This window comes from Gossypium hirsutum, chromosome D08 (assembly GCF_007990345.1).
Source record: "Gossypium hirsutum isolate 1008001.06 chromosome D08, Gossypium_hirsutum_v2.1, whole genome shotgun sequence".
Lineage (NCBI taxonomy): Eukaryota > Viridiplantae > Streptophyta > Magnoliopsida > Malvales > Malvaceae > Gossypium > Gossypium hirsutum.
Window position 1 is genome coordinate 48,720,489 of NC_053444.1, and position 22,659 is coordinate 48,743,147.

Genomic DNA, 22,659 nt, shown 5'->3' on the forward strand with positions numbered 1-22,659 from the left:
TTTTTTATTGTGAAATAATAACGTGACACACGAAACAAGTAGACAGCAACATGTGTCGTGCCGTGTGTACATTATGATTTTGTCACATCAACAAATATTTAAAAAAATCATAAAAATAAATAATTATTAGAATATTATTTATTTTTTAAGATTTTTTAATATTTAAATATTTATTGATGTTGCATACATGACAAAAATTTTAACAAAAACTTTTTAGTCTAACATACATGAATTAATTTATCTAATTTTTAAAAAATATAATTCTTTTACCGAATTTAACTCCTATTTCTATTAACACCTTGGTTAGTATGAGTAGTAGGTAGGTCAATCAAGCATCCATGACATGATGTAAATTCCATTATATTTTAGTGTGGCCTATATGTCCTGTCCTATCAAGTAGTTAATTGGGGAAATAGTCTTTTACTGGGGGAAATCCCCTCTTAGCTACTTTTGGGTCACGATTCATATGTAATAATGAATATTTCAAAAGAAGGTAAATTGAGGATGATATATATTGATAAGATTTTCAGGAGTTAATCGTACAGTAAGTCGTAATACCAAATAATTTATTAGTTATCAAGATAATAAGAAAAAGGAAGAAACAATGCTTTTTTTTTTGTTTAGAGTAATAATAATTTGATGGAGGAGAAAGAATAAACATTGATATCTTTGTATTCAATCATCGGAGGAAAGGGTTTTAAAACTGTCGATTTCGATGTTCATCTTATTTCCTAAAAAGTTGGAACATGATATTTAATCTTTTGGATTGTTAGCAGAAGAGAGCAGCCACCATGGCCGGGCCCCTTTGGACATCTTCACAAACGTGTTGGCTTTATTACACTAATTCTCTTGGTGATCATCCATAATTTGTCCGTTGGAATTTAATCCCAGAAATAGCCCCAAATTTCATCCCTTTACTTAAAAGCTGATTTTTCTTTTTAATTTCTCATCATTTGATCCAATTGGATGGTCTTGTCATTATGTAATAAATTAATAAATATTTACTATTTAGATTTATGCATTTACCAACAAATGGATTGATTTCTTTTCGTAAAGTACGAAAGCTAACTTGTCAACTTAATCAAATTCATAATTATTTATTTATTAGTAGTATTAATACTGCTAAGAAACAAAAGGGAAAAGGAAAATAAAGGTTAGATAAAGACATGTGACGGAAGATTTGTGAAAGCGAAAAAGAGAAAACGCAGAGAGGCAAAGAAGCTGAAACAGAAATGGTAAATTTCGATACCCTACGCATTCATTCAGTGTTTTGATTTGTTGAACATTCTGAACCAATAATTAGGACAATTATTATTGTAATAATGTGATAAGCGGTCGTGTCTTTTCCTAATTTTTTATTTACTCGAGTTTCTTTTTTCTTTTTCATAAAAAAATTGGATAATAATGGATTTGGAGGAAGATGATGGGCAAGACATGGATAAAGAGCTACACATTATCAATCTGAAATATCTTCAACTTACACGTTTCAGTTTCAGGGTTGAAGTTGTCGCAAAATCAATTCAGCTTTTCTTTTTTGCAAATAAAAACAAGTTTGATAAAGAATATTATGTTGACTATTTCAAATTTATTCTTCCATGGACATTGACGCCAAAAAGTTTTATCCTTTTCATGATGTGTTGACGTCCTTTTGTTCTTTCAAAGTAAGTTTTAATTCATATATGGATGTAAATTGATTGGATTATTCGAATATACACAATATTACATGAGGCATACCGCATAGCACCGAAGATATTTCAATTTATGTCAATTCTATAATATCTATATATCAATATTAAGTAACCAATATAATAAGAATCAGTATTGAATAGTTGATACAACAATAATTAAAAGTGTTAACGTGATGAATCCACAAGGTGGAATAGATGGTGGTGATGATGGCAGTTCATCTTGACAGTGTGGAGAGTCGCAGTATTAGGCAATAGGAGAAAGGTGGAGAGAGAGAGAGAATGGAGAGAAAAGAGTGTAATTAGTATTATGTTGTGTTTCAATGATCTCTTCAATGTAGTGAGTAAGCTTTTACATGTGAGACAAGGGATGCCATGTGTCAAGATCCCATTAGTGGCAAAGTCACATCTTGTCTTCTTAAGGGGTGACGATTGTGACCTTCTAGGTTGATGATGTGATGTCTTAGGACAATCGAGTAATCAATGAGCACAAAGTTTCACGTGTGCTTGACAAAGGTAGCCTTGTGTGAAGGTCCTTTGGGTTTTCTTTCTAAGTTTTTTCTCAATTTCTTTGAGTTTTCTTTTATCTTTACTTTTCTTTTTCTGCAAATCTTTCTAGATTTTCCTTCAAATCGTTTGACTTTGGCAAAGGTAACTTTTCTTTCTTCTTCTTTTTCTTTTTTTTTTATTTCTCTGATTTTTGTCTTGAGTACAATGGTTGGGGTTAACACATCCAACTACATGAGAGCAGTGATGAGGCCTAAGGATGTCCCAACTAAGAGTGTTGAGTTTGAATGCACAATAACATAAATGGGATGAAATTTCTACTGGAGTGTAGACGGATCAAAGTTATGACTAATTTCAAATATGAGTTCTCAATTCCTCAAGGGAAACATTTTTTGAACAAAGTCAATTTAGAGGGATAGGGCTCACTATACTTGCCTTTGTATCTATTTGAAGTGGGTTTTCACTTGCCCCTTCACCCTTTTTTCGTAGAACTGTTAAAGTTTTATGGCATCATTCTTGGACAGTTGACGAGAACATCTTGATGGGCTCTAATGGCATACTTTCTACACTGTCACCAAAAAGGAGAGGAACCCTCATCAGACGTTTTTAGGAAGGCCTACATTATTTTTCCTACAAGTAGAGTTCATCAAAAGGGCTTCGTAATGTTGATGGCTCACAAGGGTACAACCTTTATTCTGGATAACACATGGAACAACATGCTTTTGTCAAGGGAAAAATACATCAAGGTTCGCCAAGACTGCGGATGTGGTTTTTCCTTTCCTAACTCTTGATGTAAGCCCAATAGTGACTACAGCACCTTTGATCCACTTGGAAACAAATGCGAAGCTAGAAAAATACAGACGATTATGTGTAGGTTTGCCTTTGAAGGTAGAAGGTACATACAACTTGCATAATATTTGAAACTATTTCCTAATGGAGCAAAGTCCCAATAGTTGGTGTAATAGCCTAATTTTTAGTGGTGTCTGAAAAGGTGGTTTCAAAACCTCATTTTTGATGGTCGAGTCCGTAAATATTATAATAATATTTACGAGATTGATTTAGTATTATATTGAATTTTGGCCTAGTAATTTTACTGAATTAATAGTTAATTGAGGTACAAGGATTAAATCATAAAAGTGGTAAAACTTTAATCGCCATAAATTTTTAATTAACTAAGGGACTAATTAAGCAATTGAGCCAATTATTATTATTTAATAGTTATATTTTCTTAATGATGCTTAATGTTAAGTTAATTAAGGCTTAGATTACATTAATTAAAGTTTATTAATTTTAATCAAGGTATTAAAGCTAGAAAATGATAAAAAAGTGTCATTTTCTCTCCATCTTTTTCTTCAACCATGAGAAAGAAAGGATAAACCCTATTTTGAAGCTTCAAACTTTTGATTGATAAATAGGTATTGCAATCAAGTCCTTTTCTTATAATTTTTATGTTTTTTAGGTTTCGAAAGCTTGATTTAGCTAGCTCGTGTATCAATTGGTGAAACTGTTAAAGTTTTCAAAAGTTACCGTTGTTGATTTCTTGAATTTTTTGGTGTCAAATTAATAAATTTTAAGCTTAGATGCGAAAAAAGACTAGATTGTAAAGTTTAATTGTTAGTTTATGAACATAGGGACTAAAGTGCATGAATTTTGAAATGGGTGTAATATTTCTATAATTATTGTTAATAGAGGGTTATATAAGGATGTAATTGAGATCGGTTTCAAAATTGAGGGTCAAAATTAAAAGTTATGGTAATTTCGGTCTTAGGGACTAAATCGAATAAAATGTGAAACTTTAGGGAAATTTCAAGAAATGAAATTGAAATGTCATATGCACATAATATGATGTTATAAGATATTTGGATTTGATAAATTGAAATGAATTATCATATAGATAAGGAATCGAATCAAACGAAGGAAAATAGAGGAAAGATAAAACTGTAGATTAGTCCTCGACATTTTGTTTGTTGTTGTTTTTTTTCAGGTAAGTTCATATGGTAGGGTTATATTTAATTTTTATATATACTTGAATTATGAATTTGTGTATGTGTGAATGTAATTTGAATTGTTTACGATTTGGTACAAAATGTGAGATATTGATTGAATTCTAAAGGAATTATTATATGTGCAAAGTGTGCCCAAATGAATGTCATAAAGGATAAGATAATATTGACATGCCAATAGGGTTACTCAGGCGTTGGTACAGGATATATGTGATGGTACGGAGTATGTGATTGAGCGGAGTTATTACCTAGTATTTGTTACGGATTATCGAGTTTTATATGTCTCTTCGAAGACCCTGGTGTGGTGGAGGGACGTATTGTTATACTATTATATATGATAGCCTACAAGATTTGTACTTCAGTGCCCTGGTGTGTTGTAGTTACTACTTGGACGAGCAATTTGGTGTAGTGTAGTTACCTGTATATCTGAAATTTTTCATTAGAGTTCATCGGGCTAAATGGTTATTAAATGAAATAAGTTTAAATGAAATGGTATGAAATTGATATGCAAATGGATAAATGTTGTATTGAAAAAGATATTGGTATTGAAATGTTGTTTATAAGTGACTTGAAATGTCATATGTTTGAATTACTATATGATATGGTTACATGTTAACTCACCTTGTTGATATGTGCTTTGCCTTGTTTAGGCAATCTTGTTAAATTGTTTTGAACTGTAAATTGAGGTAAGGTATTATTTAATACCTATGAACTTACTAAGCATTCGATATGATTATCGTTGCTTTCCTTTTTTCCTGTAGATTGTCAGTTTGCGGAACGTGTCGATCAGATTGTCTCCAAGCTCACATTATCCTGCCTTGATTCAGTAGTCATTTGATCATTTTGAATATGGTTATGTGGCACGTACATAGGTGTATATATATATGTTAGCTTGGGATGTTAACTTAGTTTCTAATGCTTAATTTTGGAAAGGATAATGCTTACGTCTATATGTGTTTACTTTGGTAAAATGTTCTGATTTTGAATTATTCTCAAATGGTATATTTGATATTTATATGGCATGGTTAAATGTTGGTTTGAATAGTTTAGGCATATGATGTAGGTTGAATTTGATTAGGTTGTTTTGATTTGATTTGGTGCCAAATTGTGGCATATTGGATTAAATGATGTGAATTGGTTTAAATGAAATGTTTATGTGTGATTTTGGATTGGTTTTGTGTAGGGTTTGTAACACCCCCTCACCCGATTCGGTTGTCGGACCCGAGCTACAGAGTGCTACAATCAATTTCAGAACAGAACGCATTCAATTCACATTGTTTATTTCAATAAAAATGGAATTACTTCATAAATACACAGTTAACATTCAAATTAAACATTAGTCACACAATGATAGTCAATTCAATGCATAATAATCAAGTATAACTTTTCTCAAGCTTTATATGAGCTTGCATATGCTTCAATATCAACCTAAAGTTTAACTAAGACTAATTTGCAACATTTCCAAAATTACAGATCATTTAAATCATAAATAAATTCTTTAAACAACCAATCATATCATAAACATTCAAATATTATGATATACAATTAAATTTGAGCCTTATTTGAGCTTACGAAAGCTCTTAAGTTAACCCGAATACAAATAAAGATCAAATTGAAAGATTTTCAAAAAATAAAGGTAATCGTTCAAAATAGGGGTCACACAGCCATGCGTCTAGGGCGTGTAACTCTCTAAAATCGTGTGGAACAATAAATAACCAATCTACAGTACCCACACAAATGTGTGGCTAGCCCGTGTGAAAATCAGAAATCGTGTAATACCAAAACTCCTTAATTGCTAATGAGCACACGGGCGTGTCACTTGCTCATCTATGACACACAATCTGCATTATCCCGTGTGTGCAAATTGTGCCTTTTTAATGCAAACTACCAAACCAATCCCTCACCTAGGCCATGAATATACAACTAATCATTCTTTTAACCTGTCCAAAATGCACAATATCATGCCAAAAACATATCACAAACCAACATCTCTAACATCCAACCAATATGCCTTAATGGCACCATCACACAACATGAATCAATACAAATAATTAATCCCATCTCATGCCAATTTATATATTAACCACTTATATGCATTATATGAAATTAAAATACCAAATTATGATCACCTATAAATGACCATCTTACCAAAACTAACAATGTACAAGTTTGGTACCTAAACCATTCCACATAACATGCTAACCAAGTTAACCATTCAAATACATCATACAAATCATTTAATTCCAATATCATATATTCATCCAAACGCTTCATTTATACTTAACTATTTTACCAAATTACATACCTTGAAGCTTAACATACATCTATCAAAGTATTAACAACTATTCAAATATTAATCGACATTCACTATCGCCATTATACTTAAGCATTTCATCATCCTCATGGACATATACACCTATTCATTTCAAAGCTTATATACATGACATATACACATCCCAAAACAAGCATTATAGACATGGATCATTTCCTCAACATCCAAAATAAACATTAAATCACATTTAAACTTACACACATGCCACATAATCAATTCAAGAATGATTCAAAAGTTTACCGAGTCTGAAGTTGAATAGTGTGAGCTCTAGAGTGATTCGATTGACACGTTCCGCAAAAGTGCCAACTTTAGACACAGAAAATAAAACAGAGTAAGCATTACAAATGCTTAGTACATTTCTAATGCTCTAAAATAGGGCCTAAGAGTTTTAGGGGTATTTTATAGATTTTAGCCTTAAAGTGTTCAAAATTTTATAACATGGTTTCTCGGTAATGTTTTTTACTAGGGTTTTTAGAAAATTAAATCAATTTCTAAAAATGAGTTTTAAAGACCTTCAATTTTGAAAACTGGACTGATTTGAAAAAGGGTCAAAGTTGTGAGTTTTTAAGAGACAGTTAGACCAAAATTTAAAAATCAACCTAATAACCCCCGCCTACAGCTTATATTCACGTTAGCTTTCTCCCCATTGCTTTGTTGTTGTCCCTTGTTCTCCCAAGTCTCTCTCTGATTCAATTTTCTTCTACAAACTTGATTCCTTTCAATTTCTACCATCAATCAAGTCATATACCTCCATAGTATTTCAAGAAAACACTTAAAATCACCATAGTTTTCTCCATTGTAAAGTTTTTGAGTTTTTGGGTTTTCGATCAAATGCTCGGTTTTTCATCAACTAAGGTAATGTTTCAATTTATATCTATATTTTAATGGAATTTTTAGCCATTAAATCACATGTTTTGATTAAAAGCCTAAAGAAGAGTCGCTAATGGTGAATTTTGGGATTTTGAGTAAAAACATGGTTTCAAAGTGTTTTTCAATTAGTTTTGATGCAGTTAGAAGGTTTCTAAACTTGCTTTGAAGTTTTGTTAAAGATTTCTTAAATTTTAATGAGTTTTCGAAAAATAACCATAAACATGTTGAAAAGTCAATACCATGAACTGAGTAGATTAACGTAGTTTAAGGGTTGAGAATTAGTCGTAGGTGAATTATAAGATGAATGGAATTGGTTTTAGGTGAAAAGATTTATTACAGACTGAGATATTCGAATTTGAAGTTTTTTATGTCGAAGGTTTCGATCAAAAGAGAACTTAGCTTAGGCTTGTGTCTTTGGATTGTTTGATGTGAGTCTTTAGCTGAATGTTGATTTTTTTGTTGTGTGATTTACTTTATTGAAGCATTGGAATCAATAGGACCTTCTACGAGTAGAGATAAAGGCAAAGAAAAGCTAGTTTGAACTTTTGGCTTTTCGACGAAAGCATAATTGGTAAGTGTTTGGAATAATTTCTTGTGGACATGATTCAATACGTTATTTGGGAATTTAGTTATAGCCTCTAAACCCTACTCTAAATTTCGAGTGCAAGCTTTCTTGTACTCATGCTTAACTTGTGTTATTTTGGAAATGTGTATCGAGATGAGATGCTATTACATGTGATATATGTTCTTTATTATTGTTGTGAAAGTGTATATGTAGGCATGTCAAACATGCCAAGTGACAGTGATAATTATGTGCTTATGATGTAAATATGCAATGATAGTGAATGGTAAATCGATAAGTAATATGTGTGTGCTTAATACCAGATATTTTGGCCTTATGATTCTTGAAACCGTTGGATATAGTTGACATGCCATAGGATTGTGAGTACTCACTTATATGTTATATGATTTGGGCGTTGAGGCCTTAGGACATGTTGGAGGGATAAAGGAATGTGAACAAAGATCCATTCAACGGGACATGTGAGGGTAATTAAGAAGAGCGTTAGCTTTATGCTTCACTTTTGGGACATGTTTGACTCTATGAGTCTATGTGGTGTGTTGAAGATCCGTGTATCCGATGAGTGATGATAGAGTTCACTTTTATGTTTCATAGCTTAAGTGTCAATTTATCTATAAACATGTTTTTGAGTATTGCGATATATGCTTAAATGTTATGTGATTACATGTGTAATGTGATATATGCTTAAAAGAGAATATGGTTACCATGTAAATGAACTAGTAATAATGCATAAGTAAGTATATTATGACACTAAAGTTGGAATCGTTGAGGTTGTGCTATATGGTTGTTTCATTGATGCCTGATGAATTGTTTGCATGGTAGTTGTTCTAAGCATTCACTCAGCTTGTTAAGCTCACCCACTCCCTTCTTAGCCATTGCAAATTAGTAGTGTGCCGGTATGAGCGGTGTGGTTTCCGAAGGGTGATCCAAGCAAGTCTATATCCGTGATTTTGTAGTTGTTATTGGTATTTATTTATGTTTTGGGAATAAGGCAATGTGGTAGACTTTTACTAATAATTTTCATGATGTTTTGGATGCTTCTATAGATTATTTGTTCCTAAGTTTATAAGAATCATTTCATATTATGTTGATTATTGCTCGAACTTACTTTCGATGTTTAAGAATATTACTATGGCCATTTTGATGTTTATTTGATGATGATATGATAATATGATGAATTGGTACAAGTTGGAATGACTTATATGCTTAAAAATGTTGTATTTTTCTAGTCTGAAGTAGAGGTATCGATATTCGTGTTGTAAAAATGATACCTCTGTGATTTTGAATATGAAAGAAGTCAAAATCGTAAATTGGTATCGATACCATATCACGAGTATCGATACTCGAGGTAATTTTTATCGATACTTTTTCAATTGTATCGATATTTTATTGTGTTTTGATTTTAGACGAGAAATAGAATGTTGATTTGGTACTGATTTTCTATATGGTATCGATACCATACAAGGAAAATATCGATACCCTGGTTCTAGTGTTGATACCTACGTTGTTGTCTTGGACATTTTGCTAAGTGATCCTAATGCATGTTCAATTATTACTATAAGTTTATTTAAAGTATGTTTGGCATGGTCTAATGATGATTGATATATGTTTGACTAAAAAATTATAAGATCACTAATAAAGATGACGATTTCTTAATAATGTGACAATTTACTATGAGTATGACATGAGATGGTGGTGTGGCATCCTGGTATTCGGGCTTGGAGACCAGGTCAGGTATAGGGTGTTACAACATTTATTGGAATTAAAATAATAAACTCACCTCAATTACTATTAATTTAACGAATTGGTTACTATATGACTTTCTTGTTTCCAGATTTATAGTACAGGGGCACTTCTATGTTTTCAGTAAACATGTCATAATCAAGTTGTTTTCATTTAGCATTTCACATAAATCATATTCATCATCTATGCTCATCTTTACGATTAGAACCTTAATTCGTTTCTCACCTTTCGGACAAAATTGTAAACCTTGTGAAATTACAATTTAACCAAAATAAAATACATAACAGTACATAATTATACCCTATGAACTTACCAGGTACAAACAACAAAAATTGAAGTGCTAGGGACTAATATGATAAACTCTATTAGTAAGGAGGATGAGGAGCTACAGAGTAAGGTTTTGAAGCTGGGTTCTATGATACTTAAATCTGGTAAGGCATGGAAGGGTCGAAAGCAAAAATGGTCGATGTCATAGACATTAACATCACAAATAGATGAAAGAGTGCTCTAGTTGACATGGAGCATCCAACTTGTTCATATCTAAGAAGGCTACTAGCTAACTTGGTCTTACAATTAATCAAACAATTAGATTGATCAAGATTAATAACTTTAAGGAGGCCTCAATTCTGGGAATAGCACAAGAAGTTGAGCTACAAATTGAAAATTAGAAAGGCAAGAAGAACTTCGAGGTAATTCATTTTGACAATTATGATTTTATACTTGGGCTAAATTCTCTTAACCAAATTAATGCTTTGTTTCGTTTGTTGATTGCATATGTATCATGGATCCTTTCTAGCAATGCATTTTGTCGGTGAGTCAAGATATGAATGTTGGAAGCGGTATATTATCTTTAGTCCAACTAGCCAAGGGTGATCCAAGTAATGAAAACATCTAGTTACAGTTCTTAATATTGATGAGACCTCCTTAGAGGTGCAGTAGTCCTCTACCGATATAAAGCATGTTGAGTTACTAATAAGGTTACTACATACCTATCCAAGGGTCGAGTAGCCCGCCTGGGTTGTAGGCCCAGTCCGACTTGGGCCAAACTTGGACAAGGATTTTTGTACCTCGACTTGGCCTGAATTCAATTTAAATAATAAAAATATATTTTCAAAATTTAAATTAGTTATAAAATATATAAAATATCAATTAAATATATATTTTTAATATTTTATATTTTTTTAACAATAAAATGTGATTTTTAGGCAGGTTGGCCCAAAAACAGGCCTAGGCATGAACTTTTTTTAGAATTGGGCTTGACTTGGCCCGACTCATGAATAGCTCTATTACCACGTATAAAAGATGTAGATTATGCATCAAACTTTGAGGGTAAAGAGGTACTAATGCAATATGAGTAAGTAGAAGTAAATGCATTGAAGGATGTATATCTCAAACGCTACTCTAGTGTTATACAATGTGATTTGCAAATATATATATATATATATTAGTTGTAGGGACCAAGTTCATTAGCTTGCAAGTTTGCTAAAACTTGGACAAGACACAAGGGTCTCTTCAAAGTTTTAAAATGGGTAGGCAAGGTGTCCTATAAATTAGGTTGTTGTCAATATTCAAGTTTCACCTACTGTTTAATGTAAGTGTGTTTAAGGCTTTTCATGAGAATTTAAATTGAGGCCAGTCAAAATGAGTACAAACAAATATAAGAATCTCATATAATAAAGATGTACAACTTCATCTAATAAATTGTACTAAATGGTAATAGAATTATATGTTGAGACAATTTATTTGATGGAAGAGAAATATTGTAGTAATTTCAAGATGAGATAAACTAGTTTCGATGCTACAAGGGCGTCAATAGAATATATGGAAAGGAAAGTCACAATTTGTACACTATCCGTGACCATAACGCACATTACAACCCAAGACGTTCATTTTATGGATAATAGATTGCAGGACTTTTACTAGCCCCACAAACACTATGACCAGCTAATTAGTTACAACGCTCTTTCTTCACCGACCTACGCATCTCCGAGCCACGTCCTTGATAGGCTGCAAAGTCGTAGATGTTTGAAAAAAATGCTTAAATTGACCGTCTAAAGCATGCAAAAGGAGCATTAATAACAGTGACTATTTCAAGTAGTATAATAGTTATAAAGTAAAGAGAGAGAGAAAAAAGTAAGAGAGTTACAAGACTGGGAACTTGTATTACCCCTCTCATCACCCATATTTACAACGGTTAAAACAAATGAAATTGAAAACCTGACTGACACTCGAAGAGACACGACCAACACAACGGGTTTTAGATTTGGCATATAACTATTACTGGTAATCATTCTGTCTTTGCTTAATTCCCATTTTTAATCTCATTTTGCTTTTAATTGTGACAATGCCAGAAAATAGTAAAACCTTAGAGGGATAGGTTTAACCCACTACGTCTGGGGCGAACTTTAACACTCAAAGGATTTGCCATCTCACAGGATAGTTTAAGAATCTCGGATAAGTCAACAGAATTTTGATCGGACGGTAGCCATTCAAACTCGTGCAAAAGGGTGGCAACCCAGAAGCTGACAGTGGTCAAACCTAAGTTCTTTCCCGGGCATGTCCGCCTGCCTGACCCGAATGGAGCCAGCCTAAGATCCGAACCGAGCACAGAAAACTCCACTTCACCCTCTTTAGTCACAAATCTATGGGGCATAAATTCCAAAGGATCCGGCCACTCTTGAGGGTCCCTGGTGATGGCCCACATGTTCACCATTGAGGTGGTCCCTTTGGGAACATCATACCCATCAATAGTTGTATCAGTGATAGCTAGACGAGCCCAAGAAAGAAGTGGACCCGGCGGATGAAGCCTCAGTACCTCCTTGATCACAGCCAGTAAGTATGTCATATTCACTACATCAGACTCATCAACGCTTCTTGATCTGCCAACAATTTCGTCAAGCTCATCATGGACCCTTTGTTGAACATCAGGGTGAAGCACAATCCTTGCTAGTATCCACTCCATCAAGACCGCAACGGTATCAGTTCCCCTGAAGATCATTTCCTACACACACACATTAAAAAAAAAAAGACCGTACGTACGTATTCAGTACCAGAAATATTATTATTATTTGATTTGTAATTTAGTAAACTTGTTTGGACAAAAAATACTATTACACATGTGACGAATAGTAATTATTATAATATAGCTCACCCACAGAACGGCGATCATGTCGGAGTCTGATAATTTATCGGCACCTTGAAGAGAAAGTAAAACATCGACGAAATCTTGTGTTTCGCCGTTTGTTTTGTGTCTGTGTTGGGATATAATTCGGGACACAAAGCGGTTAACTTTGGGCACAAGGTTGGAGCATCGAACTCTGATTTTTTGAGGGTCGAAATCGGCTAGCCATGGAAGATGGTCGGACCAATTTAATGTGCCCAGTAAATCGTAGCCTTCATCAACCAAAGCTCGAAGTTGTTCGACTTCATTGCTGGTGGAATTTAAGTTATATTTTCGTCCGAATATTGAAGCCATCATGTTGTTTAGAGAAGCTAGTTTGAGCAGTTGGCGGACGTGGAAGCTTTGGTTATGGAGAGCAAATAAGGTGACCATTTCAGAGGCGATCTGGCGTCTCTGTTCCTCGGCACCTCTGATTTGCTTAGGACAGAAAAGGTGCGTAGCCGCGATTCTCCTCAGGGTTCGCCAGTAAACCCCGTAAGGTGCGAACCCGATTGCTCTGTTGAACATCAAGCTATAAGCCGACTCTTTCACCGGCCTATCAGCAAACACAGAGCTGTTGAGAATCTCTCTCGCTACATCTGGATTGCACGTGACGATAACACGAGTGTCACCCAGGCTAAAGGCCATTAGCCTCTTGGCTTTGCATGCTTCTGCTGCGGCCGCAATCCGGTGGTGAGCCAAGGAGTTGGCCATCAGCTTCATGCTGCCTATTAGAGGCAAACCTCTAGGCCCTGGAATTCTCCTCTTGTTAGCAGCAGTAAGAGAGGAACGGTTCACGAACCTGTATTTGCCCCAGGCTGGGCCACCGGGGTAAGCCCAGTAGACAAGGGTCATGATTAGCCAGGCAAGAAGAATGATGAAAATCGACCATGCAAAGCTTTCTTGAGAAAAGGTTCGCCATTTGGATGCAAGGGCAAACACCCAAACACTCTCTATCTCACTTCTCATGGCGTTGGAGGCTGGATTCTGGGAATTGAAACAAGGGGAGTACAAGGATGCTGGCTTTTATATTTTAGGGTGTAAACACTAATGAGTGTGGATGCTATTTATACAGGGGCGGATGCGCTTAGACGGCCACAAAATCAATAACCCTCCTTACGGGGAAATAATGCCAAATGCCGATATTTGTGGTAAAATCTTGAATGTTTTTTAAATGTATTTTAAGAACACCGTAATTTCGTTTTCTTTATATAAAGTAGTTGCGCCGCCACGATTGCATGACGGAGTATAGGGAAAAGATATCTCCGACATTGGAGCGCGTGGAAACACACCCTTATTTCCTGGGATCGTGTCCTTAGTGGCTGACGTTTATATGTCGGGAACTAGACCGCACAAAATGAATAAATATGTGCTAAAAGAAATTGGGTTGACCTATTCTGCACTATGCAAATGAGCCCTAGATTGAGGCCCAATTGTGGAGTGTGAAACCAATAAAAATTCCTCAACATTAGCATGATATAATTATTTAACCCACTATTTTGTGTAATATATATATGAATCAATAATGAAAAAAAAGATTTTCAAGAATGTTCCCTTGTTGAACCTTTTTGATAGAATGAAGTAACGAACAAAAAGGTTGGGAGCAAGAGAAATATTGATTTACTAGTTTTGATGATGTCATTTTCAATCCCAACCAAGAAATGTTCCTTTGTAGTGTACTAAAAATAAATTGAATATTGACTTATGAGTTTGGTATACTGAATTGTAATCTTTATTTTATACAAAGATTGAGAAATAGATGATGAAAATTAAAAGGGTGGCGCGTGAAGAGGACAAATTCCTCGGACAAGTTAACATGGGTGTTAAAAATGTTCAAGTTTCCAAGGAATGACACGAGGGGATCGTGTGGACGGATGTTGTCGGGTGGCAAAGCAACGGCAGCACATGACACCCATGCCTTCTCCCCTCATTCACTGCTTTTAGGCGTAAATAGAAAAACATGACACCCAGCAATGGCTTAAATACGCCCATATCTAAATCCCTTCCCACAAACACCAAAAACCGTATTTCAACCATCGCCTGCCTTGTCGACACGTGTTCCTTTCATGCAATGTCTGATGGTGACAACTCCTGCTTCTCGATTCCCTCTCCTGTTCCCTTTAATGCCCATGCTTTGTTTGCATTTATCACCGTCCATGTATCTTGGATACATGGTTATAGTTGTCAAACTTTGGAATAAATATGCTGTTCACGTGGCAGTTATTGAACGTCCTGGATTTTTGAAGTTGTAGTATGACCAATCCCTGACCGTTGATCTTGTTTGGCTTGAAGCAATCAGGTAGTCAACACTGAAGCTTGAAGCCTTTTCAATTTCTCAGTTTCCTAGAAAGGGAAAGACCAATACCAAAGACTAAACCATGGTCAATGTCATAAGAATTTAATATCAAAAGTAAATTTAATGCAGTTTAAATTTTGTGAATGAGAAATATATAATAAAAGGGTCTTACCTTTTGTGAAAAAAAAACCATAAGTGATATGCTGAGTTTATGGTATTTGGTCAATTAAGAATATTTGTTTAGGCAAAATAAAGGTGTAAAACAATTATAAATCAAATCTATTGTAGTAGGAGGACAGAGTTCAGTTGACTAAACTTGACCCACCACTCACTAATTATTTTCATTCAAAAAGGGAAAATAATGCAAATTGTCGGAGATAGCAGCCAAAGAAATTAATTAATTTTAATGTGTACTAAATTACTCATCCCCCACTCTCTTCTCACCATTCGGTGAAGCATCAGATTATATTAAAAAAACATGGAAATGAGGTTCCTTCAATATTAAAAAAAGAAACAGCAGTTCGAAGCTAATTACACGGCTTTTTAATGAACCAAAAACCATACCCATCGGATCATTTGATTATTTCGATAAGAACTATTTTATTACCCCCCATAGAAATATTATAACGAGTATTCCTAGTATATTTCTTTAATATTAAATTTATATTAAAAAATTTATCAAATCACACTCAACTAATTAATAAATCGATCAGGGTAAATGCTATTATCAAGTAATAATATAACTATAGTGTGCATAGATATCGTTACCTCGATGATTACAATTACTAATAATGATCACATTAATTAAGATTAAGTTAAACTATTTAACTAATGAATGCACCCAAGAATGAAACACAAAAGCAATCAAGTATTAACCAAGTAACAAAATAATATCTAGGTAAGAATCTACCTAGGTTTCATCTATAATTCTCAATCTAATTTATGTAATTTATTTTCTTAGCTCTTTGACCCATAAAAATCCCTAATTTATGCTAATATCTCTTTCGAGCATAAAGGCAATTGGTTCTAGGTTGATTAATTGTATTTCTTTCTAGCTAAAACCCCTATTATTGCATTAATTCACTATATGGACCCCCTATTAGATGTGACTCTAATCCGGTAGATTTATTTCATCCTATTTCTAAAATTACATGCAACTCAATTCAATTATGCAAGATCTAATCACAATGAGGGTCTATTCAACATCAGACTTATACACATCAAACATGAGCTAACACTCTAGAATTATTAACCCAAAAATAATAGATCACTCATAATTGGAAACAAAGAGACTAAGATTTTATTGAATAAAAATATTAATCAAACAATATAACCCATCCTAGGGTTCATCTCCCCTAGATATTAAGAGATTTAGTTCATAATAGCAAGAGTGAACACCAAAAATACAATATAACCACTAGAATAAAAGAAATTCACGATAACTCCCTTGAAAATCAACTTAGACTCTTGAATCGTGATGAAAAATTGCTTCGGAATTGGCTTCAATGGTATTCTCAAGATAATTTTGTGCTCTCCCTTGATGGTTGCTTTCTTCCCCTCTTAGTTCCCTATTTATATAAGTTTAAAGTTCTAAAATAAAACTAAAAAACATAACCCTAAAGATCGTAACTTGCAACCTTCAGTCCACTCAGTTCTCGAGATTGACAGATCTTGGGCACATAGCTGTGTAAATCCACACAGCCATGTGGATTGCCTGTGTGAAAATCTATTGCATGTCCACAACTTCCAGAATGCTCAAAAGTTCTAATTTCCACTGTTTTTCACTCTTATGTCTCCCAAGCATCATTACATGAATATAAAAGGATTAGGAGTATATAATTCACAATTAATGTCACATAATCACCAAAAATGCACTAAAAATGAGGCTAAAATTTGTTACTTTTGACGCTTATATGTATATGTGTGAAAATCACATATTTAAACTATATGTGCGCATTTAAAAATAAGATATAATAAATAGTAAAACGTAAGTTTTGAAACTAATAATAACATCATATATACATCATGTACTAAATCAAAATGAACTTAGTTTAAATTATGAGTAAAAGAAAATTTAAATAAATAAATTCATCATATAAAGCATATTAAATGCACTTCGATTGTTTATCATGATATTGCCATTTTTTTAGTTGGTATTGATTTTTTTTAAGTCAATATTGATTTGACTTATGACACAAACTCAACAAATGATTTTATAAATACTAGAAATTCTGTCTCATGCCTATACATGTGGAAACCATTTAAAGCACGTGTATGTTTAAAAATAACATACAATAATAATAAAACATAAAGTTAAAACTAATAATAATAACATGTGTAATATGTACTAATTAAAATAAAAATTAGTTTAAATTGTGAGTAAAAGGAAATTTAAAATGGTAAATACATCATATTAAGAATATTAAATGCATTCCAATTGTTTATCAATAGGAATTTTAAATTGTTTATCATGTTAAGAATATTGCTATCATGTTTACTTGTAACATTAACTCAACAAATGATACTATCAATATGTACAAGTGACGAGGGTGAAAATTTTTGTGTAATAATATCAAAATTTAAAAAAATCAAAATAAAGTTTTAGTTGAAATGTCAAAGAAAATATTTTATGGATGTTGGTGGCATGGGTTCAAGACTCATCATATTTTATTGGTTTTATTAAAAATATAAAAAGATAGAAGTACCCTCGAAATGATATAAATTATTTTGTACATGTAAGGATTTTTTTTTAATTTCCATAGTCGTGTTGATTACTAGTTTACTCATGGCACCAACTTAATCACAAACTTAAAAATATAAAAAGATAGAAGCACCCTCGTAATAATATAAATATTACTTACAAAAATTAAAAACTATCAATTTTAATGTATTCAATTAAGATATTATTAAACATAACAATGTTAAAATATATTAGAAATTGTGAGTTGCAGGTGAAAAAAAATTAATATGAAAAAAAATAGAAACGTGAGAAAGATATAATATATATATATAAATGCTAGAGAAGCTAAAATGAATAAAAAGAAGTTTTATTTGAGTAAGAAGTGAAAGTGAAAAAAAAAATGAAATGGATAATTTTTGTTACAATGCAAGAACGGGGGTGGATTGTAAGTGTGGCTCACACTGCAATGGGTGTGGAAAGCTTCTCGTAAGGGTTTGGTTTACATCATGAAAGGTACGAAGATCCACTACTTATGAAATATTAAAAGGATAGTTAGATAGGATATGGGTAGAGTGGGGTTATATTATTGGGCAAAATACCAAAAAAGCCGTTTTTTTTAAATTTACCGAAATGGATCGATTTTTTGATTATTTACCGGAATGGGCCATTTTCCGAGAAATCGCGTCCACGTCAGCGCGATGTCAGGGTACGTGTCAGGACATGCGTCCACGTCAGCGTGACCTGCTGACGTGGACACAAATCGCGCCTACGAGGACGCGATTTGCTGACGTGGCATGAACAGTTTATGTTTTTAGCTTGGAAAATTTTGAAAGGCCATAACTTTTGGCTCGGTTGTCCCATTGAGACGAATTTTTTTTGATTTCAAATAAATTTTCGAGATCTACGCGCTGAAAAACAGCCAAAGGCGGTTTGCCACAGTTTTCGTCGAAAAAAATCCTTTTTTGCCCCTAAATTTTGATTTTTTCGATTTAAAATTGAATTTTGAAACATTCAAATCATTATTTTCCTCATTTATTTGAAGTAAACACCGGATCTTTTTTTACAGAATTGTCTTATATCATCCTGTTATAGGTATAAGTCAGCTCATTTCACTTTTGAGAAGTTCCCTAAAATTTTCTATTTTATTCAATTTAGTCCCTAAAACCTAAATAGTCATATTTTCAAATCTAAGCTTCGTTTTTCAATTCAAATTCAAATTCATCCTTCCATAACATTCAAATATTCTTAAATAAAAAAATTTTATGCTAATTTTGAAATAATTACACTTTAGTCTCTATACTCGTAACTAACAAATTATATTTTACAAATTAGTCCCTATTCATCTCTAAGTAGTTTTTCAGCACGTAGATCTCGAAAAGTTATTTGAAATCAAAAAAAAATTCGTCTCAATCGGACAACCGAGCCAAAAGTTATGGCCTTTCAAAGTTTTCCAAGCTAAAAACATAAACTGTTCATACCACGTCAGCAAATCGCGTCCTCGTAGGCGCGATTTGTGTCCACGTCAGCAGGTCGCAATGATGTGGACGCGATGTCCTGACACGTACCCTGACATCGCGCTGATGTGGATGCGATTTCCCAAAAAATGGCCCATTTCGGTAAATTTTGAAAAAAAAAAACGGCTTTTTTGGTATTTTTCCCTATATTATTCTTGTTTTCCCTTTGCGCTTTATCTTGAAAGGTATTAATAGGTGACGAGAAAGTTAGTCATGATTCCCCCTTTTTCCCAGTCCTAGGTGCTAAAATAGGGTGACGAATATTAGCTTAGGCTAGTGTTGAACTTAACCCAAAATGACTTGACAAGGAATTGCCAAATGTGACAGATTAACAGGTGCCTGTAAGAGGTATTTTCGATATATTTCCTTAGATTTTGTGGGTTCTAAAGGAGTGACGTTTAAGAAATGGCATGGTAAGTGTCTTAAGGGTGGAGTAAGTAGTGTAGGGTTTGCCAAGCATGACTCTTGTAAGAGTGAAATAATGTAAGGTGATAAAGTATCATAGGCCATTACTATGCTTTTACGAGATGGATTGTTTTGGATAGAGCTTTCTAAGGAAATGGGGTTTTCATGCAAAATATAAGGGTATAATAATTGTCCCTTAGCCAAAATGCAAGTTAAAAAGTGACTTGGCTTGAGGTGTTCAATGTTTTGGCGATAAGGGGTCAGTTTATCGATTTAGTTGATGTTCATTTGAGAGGTCATTATTGCTTCACCAGCTAATGTGTCCATTTCTTTGTGCCTGAACACGTGGTAATTTGTGATGGGTGTTCTTGGGAATGTGTCTTTTCCTCCAACCATTGTTTCCATTTGATGTTTCGATTCATTACCCCACTTGCTCTTCTATAAATTGTGCGCTTTACACCTAGAAGGAGCTTGTATTTGTTATCTAAGTATTTTTCTTTGTGTGATTTTTGCTCTCTAATTCTTCTCGTGTTAAGTTTCTTCCTATATTCCTTTTTGTTTCTCCAAATGGCTAACATTTCTTCGATTTGAGAGGTTGTGGTGAGAGGTGAGTAATTGGACTGTACCATGACATTGGAGGAGATGGTAGCCATGTTGCGATTGCGACCAAGGGCAAAGCCAAAAAATTTTTGGAGGTTGAAATTAAATTATATATTTTATAATAGTAAAAAGGTAATTTCACCATTTTAATAGCCTATATCTTTATAATTTTTAAAGGATTAAATCCAATTATTATCATTTTGGGGGGCAAAGTGTAATTTTACTGTTACCAATTTAAAATTTTATCAATTATAAAAGGTCTAAATGGAAAATTTTCCATTTTAAAGGTGTGGGGCATCTGACTCCGCCCCTGATTGCGGCGCCTTTAGGTTTTCCACTATAGGTATGAGTTCACCATTTCATCGAGTATCCATTGTATGATTAAGGTTGTAGAAAATGGCACAACTTTCTTTCATTCATTCCATTTATTAGAAAAAAGTTTGCATTTGTCACTTTACCCTAGTTTGTCCAAGTTCTATGAGTTTTCCATTTTGCATCGAGTTATTGTTAGGGACTTTATGGTGTCATTGTTGTTGTATTTTTTTGATTATCTAAAAAAGGAGGATAAACGTTAGATTTCTAGATCCAAGAACTTATTTACTTTGGATTTCACTAATCCTCTTAGTATACAAGAGTTTCCCTTGCGAAAAATGAGGAGATGTCCAGTTTTTATCAATTACCCTAAGACATTTATTTTTTCCCCTGAAACTACATTATGATAAGAAATAAGCTGGGGAATTTTTCTTTTCCTTTACAGTGGATTATTTTGATGCTAGCTAGGCTTGTTTCATTTTCGCTAATGGAGTCCTCTATGCAATAGCAGTATCATTACTTGGTTGGGAGTAGATTATCATTGATAAGGTTTGGACATTATTCAATATTTGGAGATTTTTTCAAGGAGTGACGCTTCATTGGGACATCTCCAATGAGGTAAGCAAGATCGTAAACAAATTTGGCATAACTATTCCACCATTGGCACACCATACCAGAGTGGTGATTACTTGGCAACGCTAATGATGGGTATGAAAGAAGAACCTATGGGTTTTTCTTATTATTACACTCTCCAATATCTACAGATAAAGGCTTTGGCTGCTAGGACTGGTGCAGGTGAGACTACTGACGGGCAAGGCCATAAAGTTACAGTGAATACTAGCAATATTGGTTTTTTTCTATTTCTAATTTTAACTTGTAAGCTATTTGTTGACCCTTCTAACCTTGATATTCTTTTATACAATGTATAGGTTAGTTTACTAGGCCATATAATGTAATAGTGATAAGACCTTTAGTGGAGCTAGCATTGACACTTTTCGTTTATCCTATCATCATAAGAAATGAGAGTTTAAGGGTCGCCCACTTCTTAAAGGTGGACTTGCATTAGGCCTTTCGTCAAATCTTAATTTGATTTTTAGTAGAGAACCAAAAGTTAAAGGAAGCCAACTAGAGTTGCTTAAATTAGTTAGGAGCAACGTTGAGGAAACTGAAAGCTAGTGAAGAGAAAATTAAGCTTTAGAAGGAATAATTCTTATTATAGCAAGATAAAAACTGAGCTATCCCTAAATGTACTTCTTGAAGTAGTCATGGTGATGCCCAATTGTCTGATTTAGAGACTTCTATGATAAATTTATCTGAAATGATAAGGAAAGCTAAAGATGAATTGGTGGCGATGGAGTCATAAGAGAGGTTTGATGCAAAGAATAATAAGTTTGTCCTTAACAGAACGTATGATAAAGTGGATAGACTCTTTTCTAAAAATGTCCTAAATGTGCGCCACACAACTTTAAGCAACATCTAATTTATCTGTATTCCTTTGTATCTATAGGAGGTTAGGTTGGGCGCTCGGTATGTTGTCCCATATTTGATTGACATACTTTGTCCTTTAGTGGTTGGCTTAGTGAAAAGTGATGTGTGGAGCCGCAAACAAAGGTAAAAGGAAAAGGAATGATTGACCTTGAATCTAAAGATATATTATCTAAAGACTAAGATAGATTTTTTTTTGTAGAAGTATTAAGCTAAAATGAGATTTTCTTTTAAATGTTTTTATGTTTCCATTTTTATTTCCATTATTAATGGAATCTAGATATGGTGTAGCTTTAGTAGTGTTTTATTATTTTTTGGAGTTAATCTATTTGGTTAATTTCATGCATTAGTAGTATTTGAATGAATCATCAATTTTGCATTGCTTTATTGTTTCTTTGTGAATTATACAATCATATGCCTGATAATGGGTGTTAGCCTAAATAAGCAATGCTACTTTTTGCATAAGTTTGATATGGCCTAAAAAGAC

General features: G+C 33.5%; 1 protein-coding gene across 1 annotated transcript; it reads right to left on the minus strand.

Annotated features, from left to right (window-relative positions):
• Positions 1-11,516: 11,516 nt before the first annotated feature.
• LOC107900960 (cytochrome P450 78A9) lies at positions 11,517-14,213 on the minus strand. The gene is made up of 2 exons (XM_016826763.2): positions 12,872-14,213; positions 11,517-12,721 (listed from the first exon to the last, which is right to left on the minus strand). The coding sequence occupies exons 1-2, from the start codon at positions 13,847-13,849 to the stop codon at positions 12,086-12,088; spliced, it is 1,614 nt and encodes a 537-aa protein (XP_016682252.1). The 5' UTR covers positions 13,850-14,213; the 3' UTR covers positions 11,517-12,085.
• Between the last annotated feature and the right edge of the window lie 8,446 nt (positions 14,214-22,659).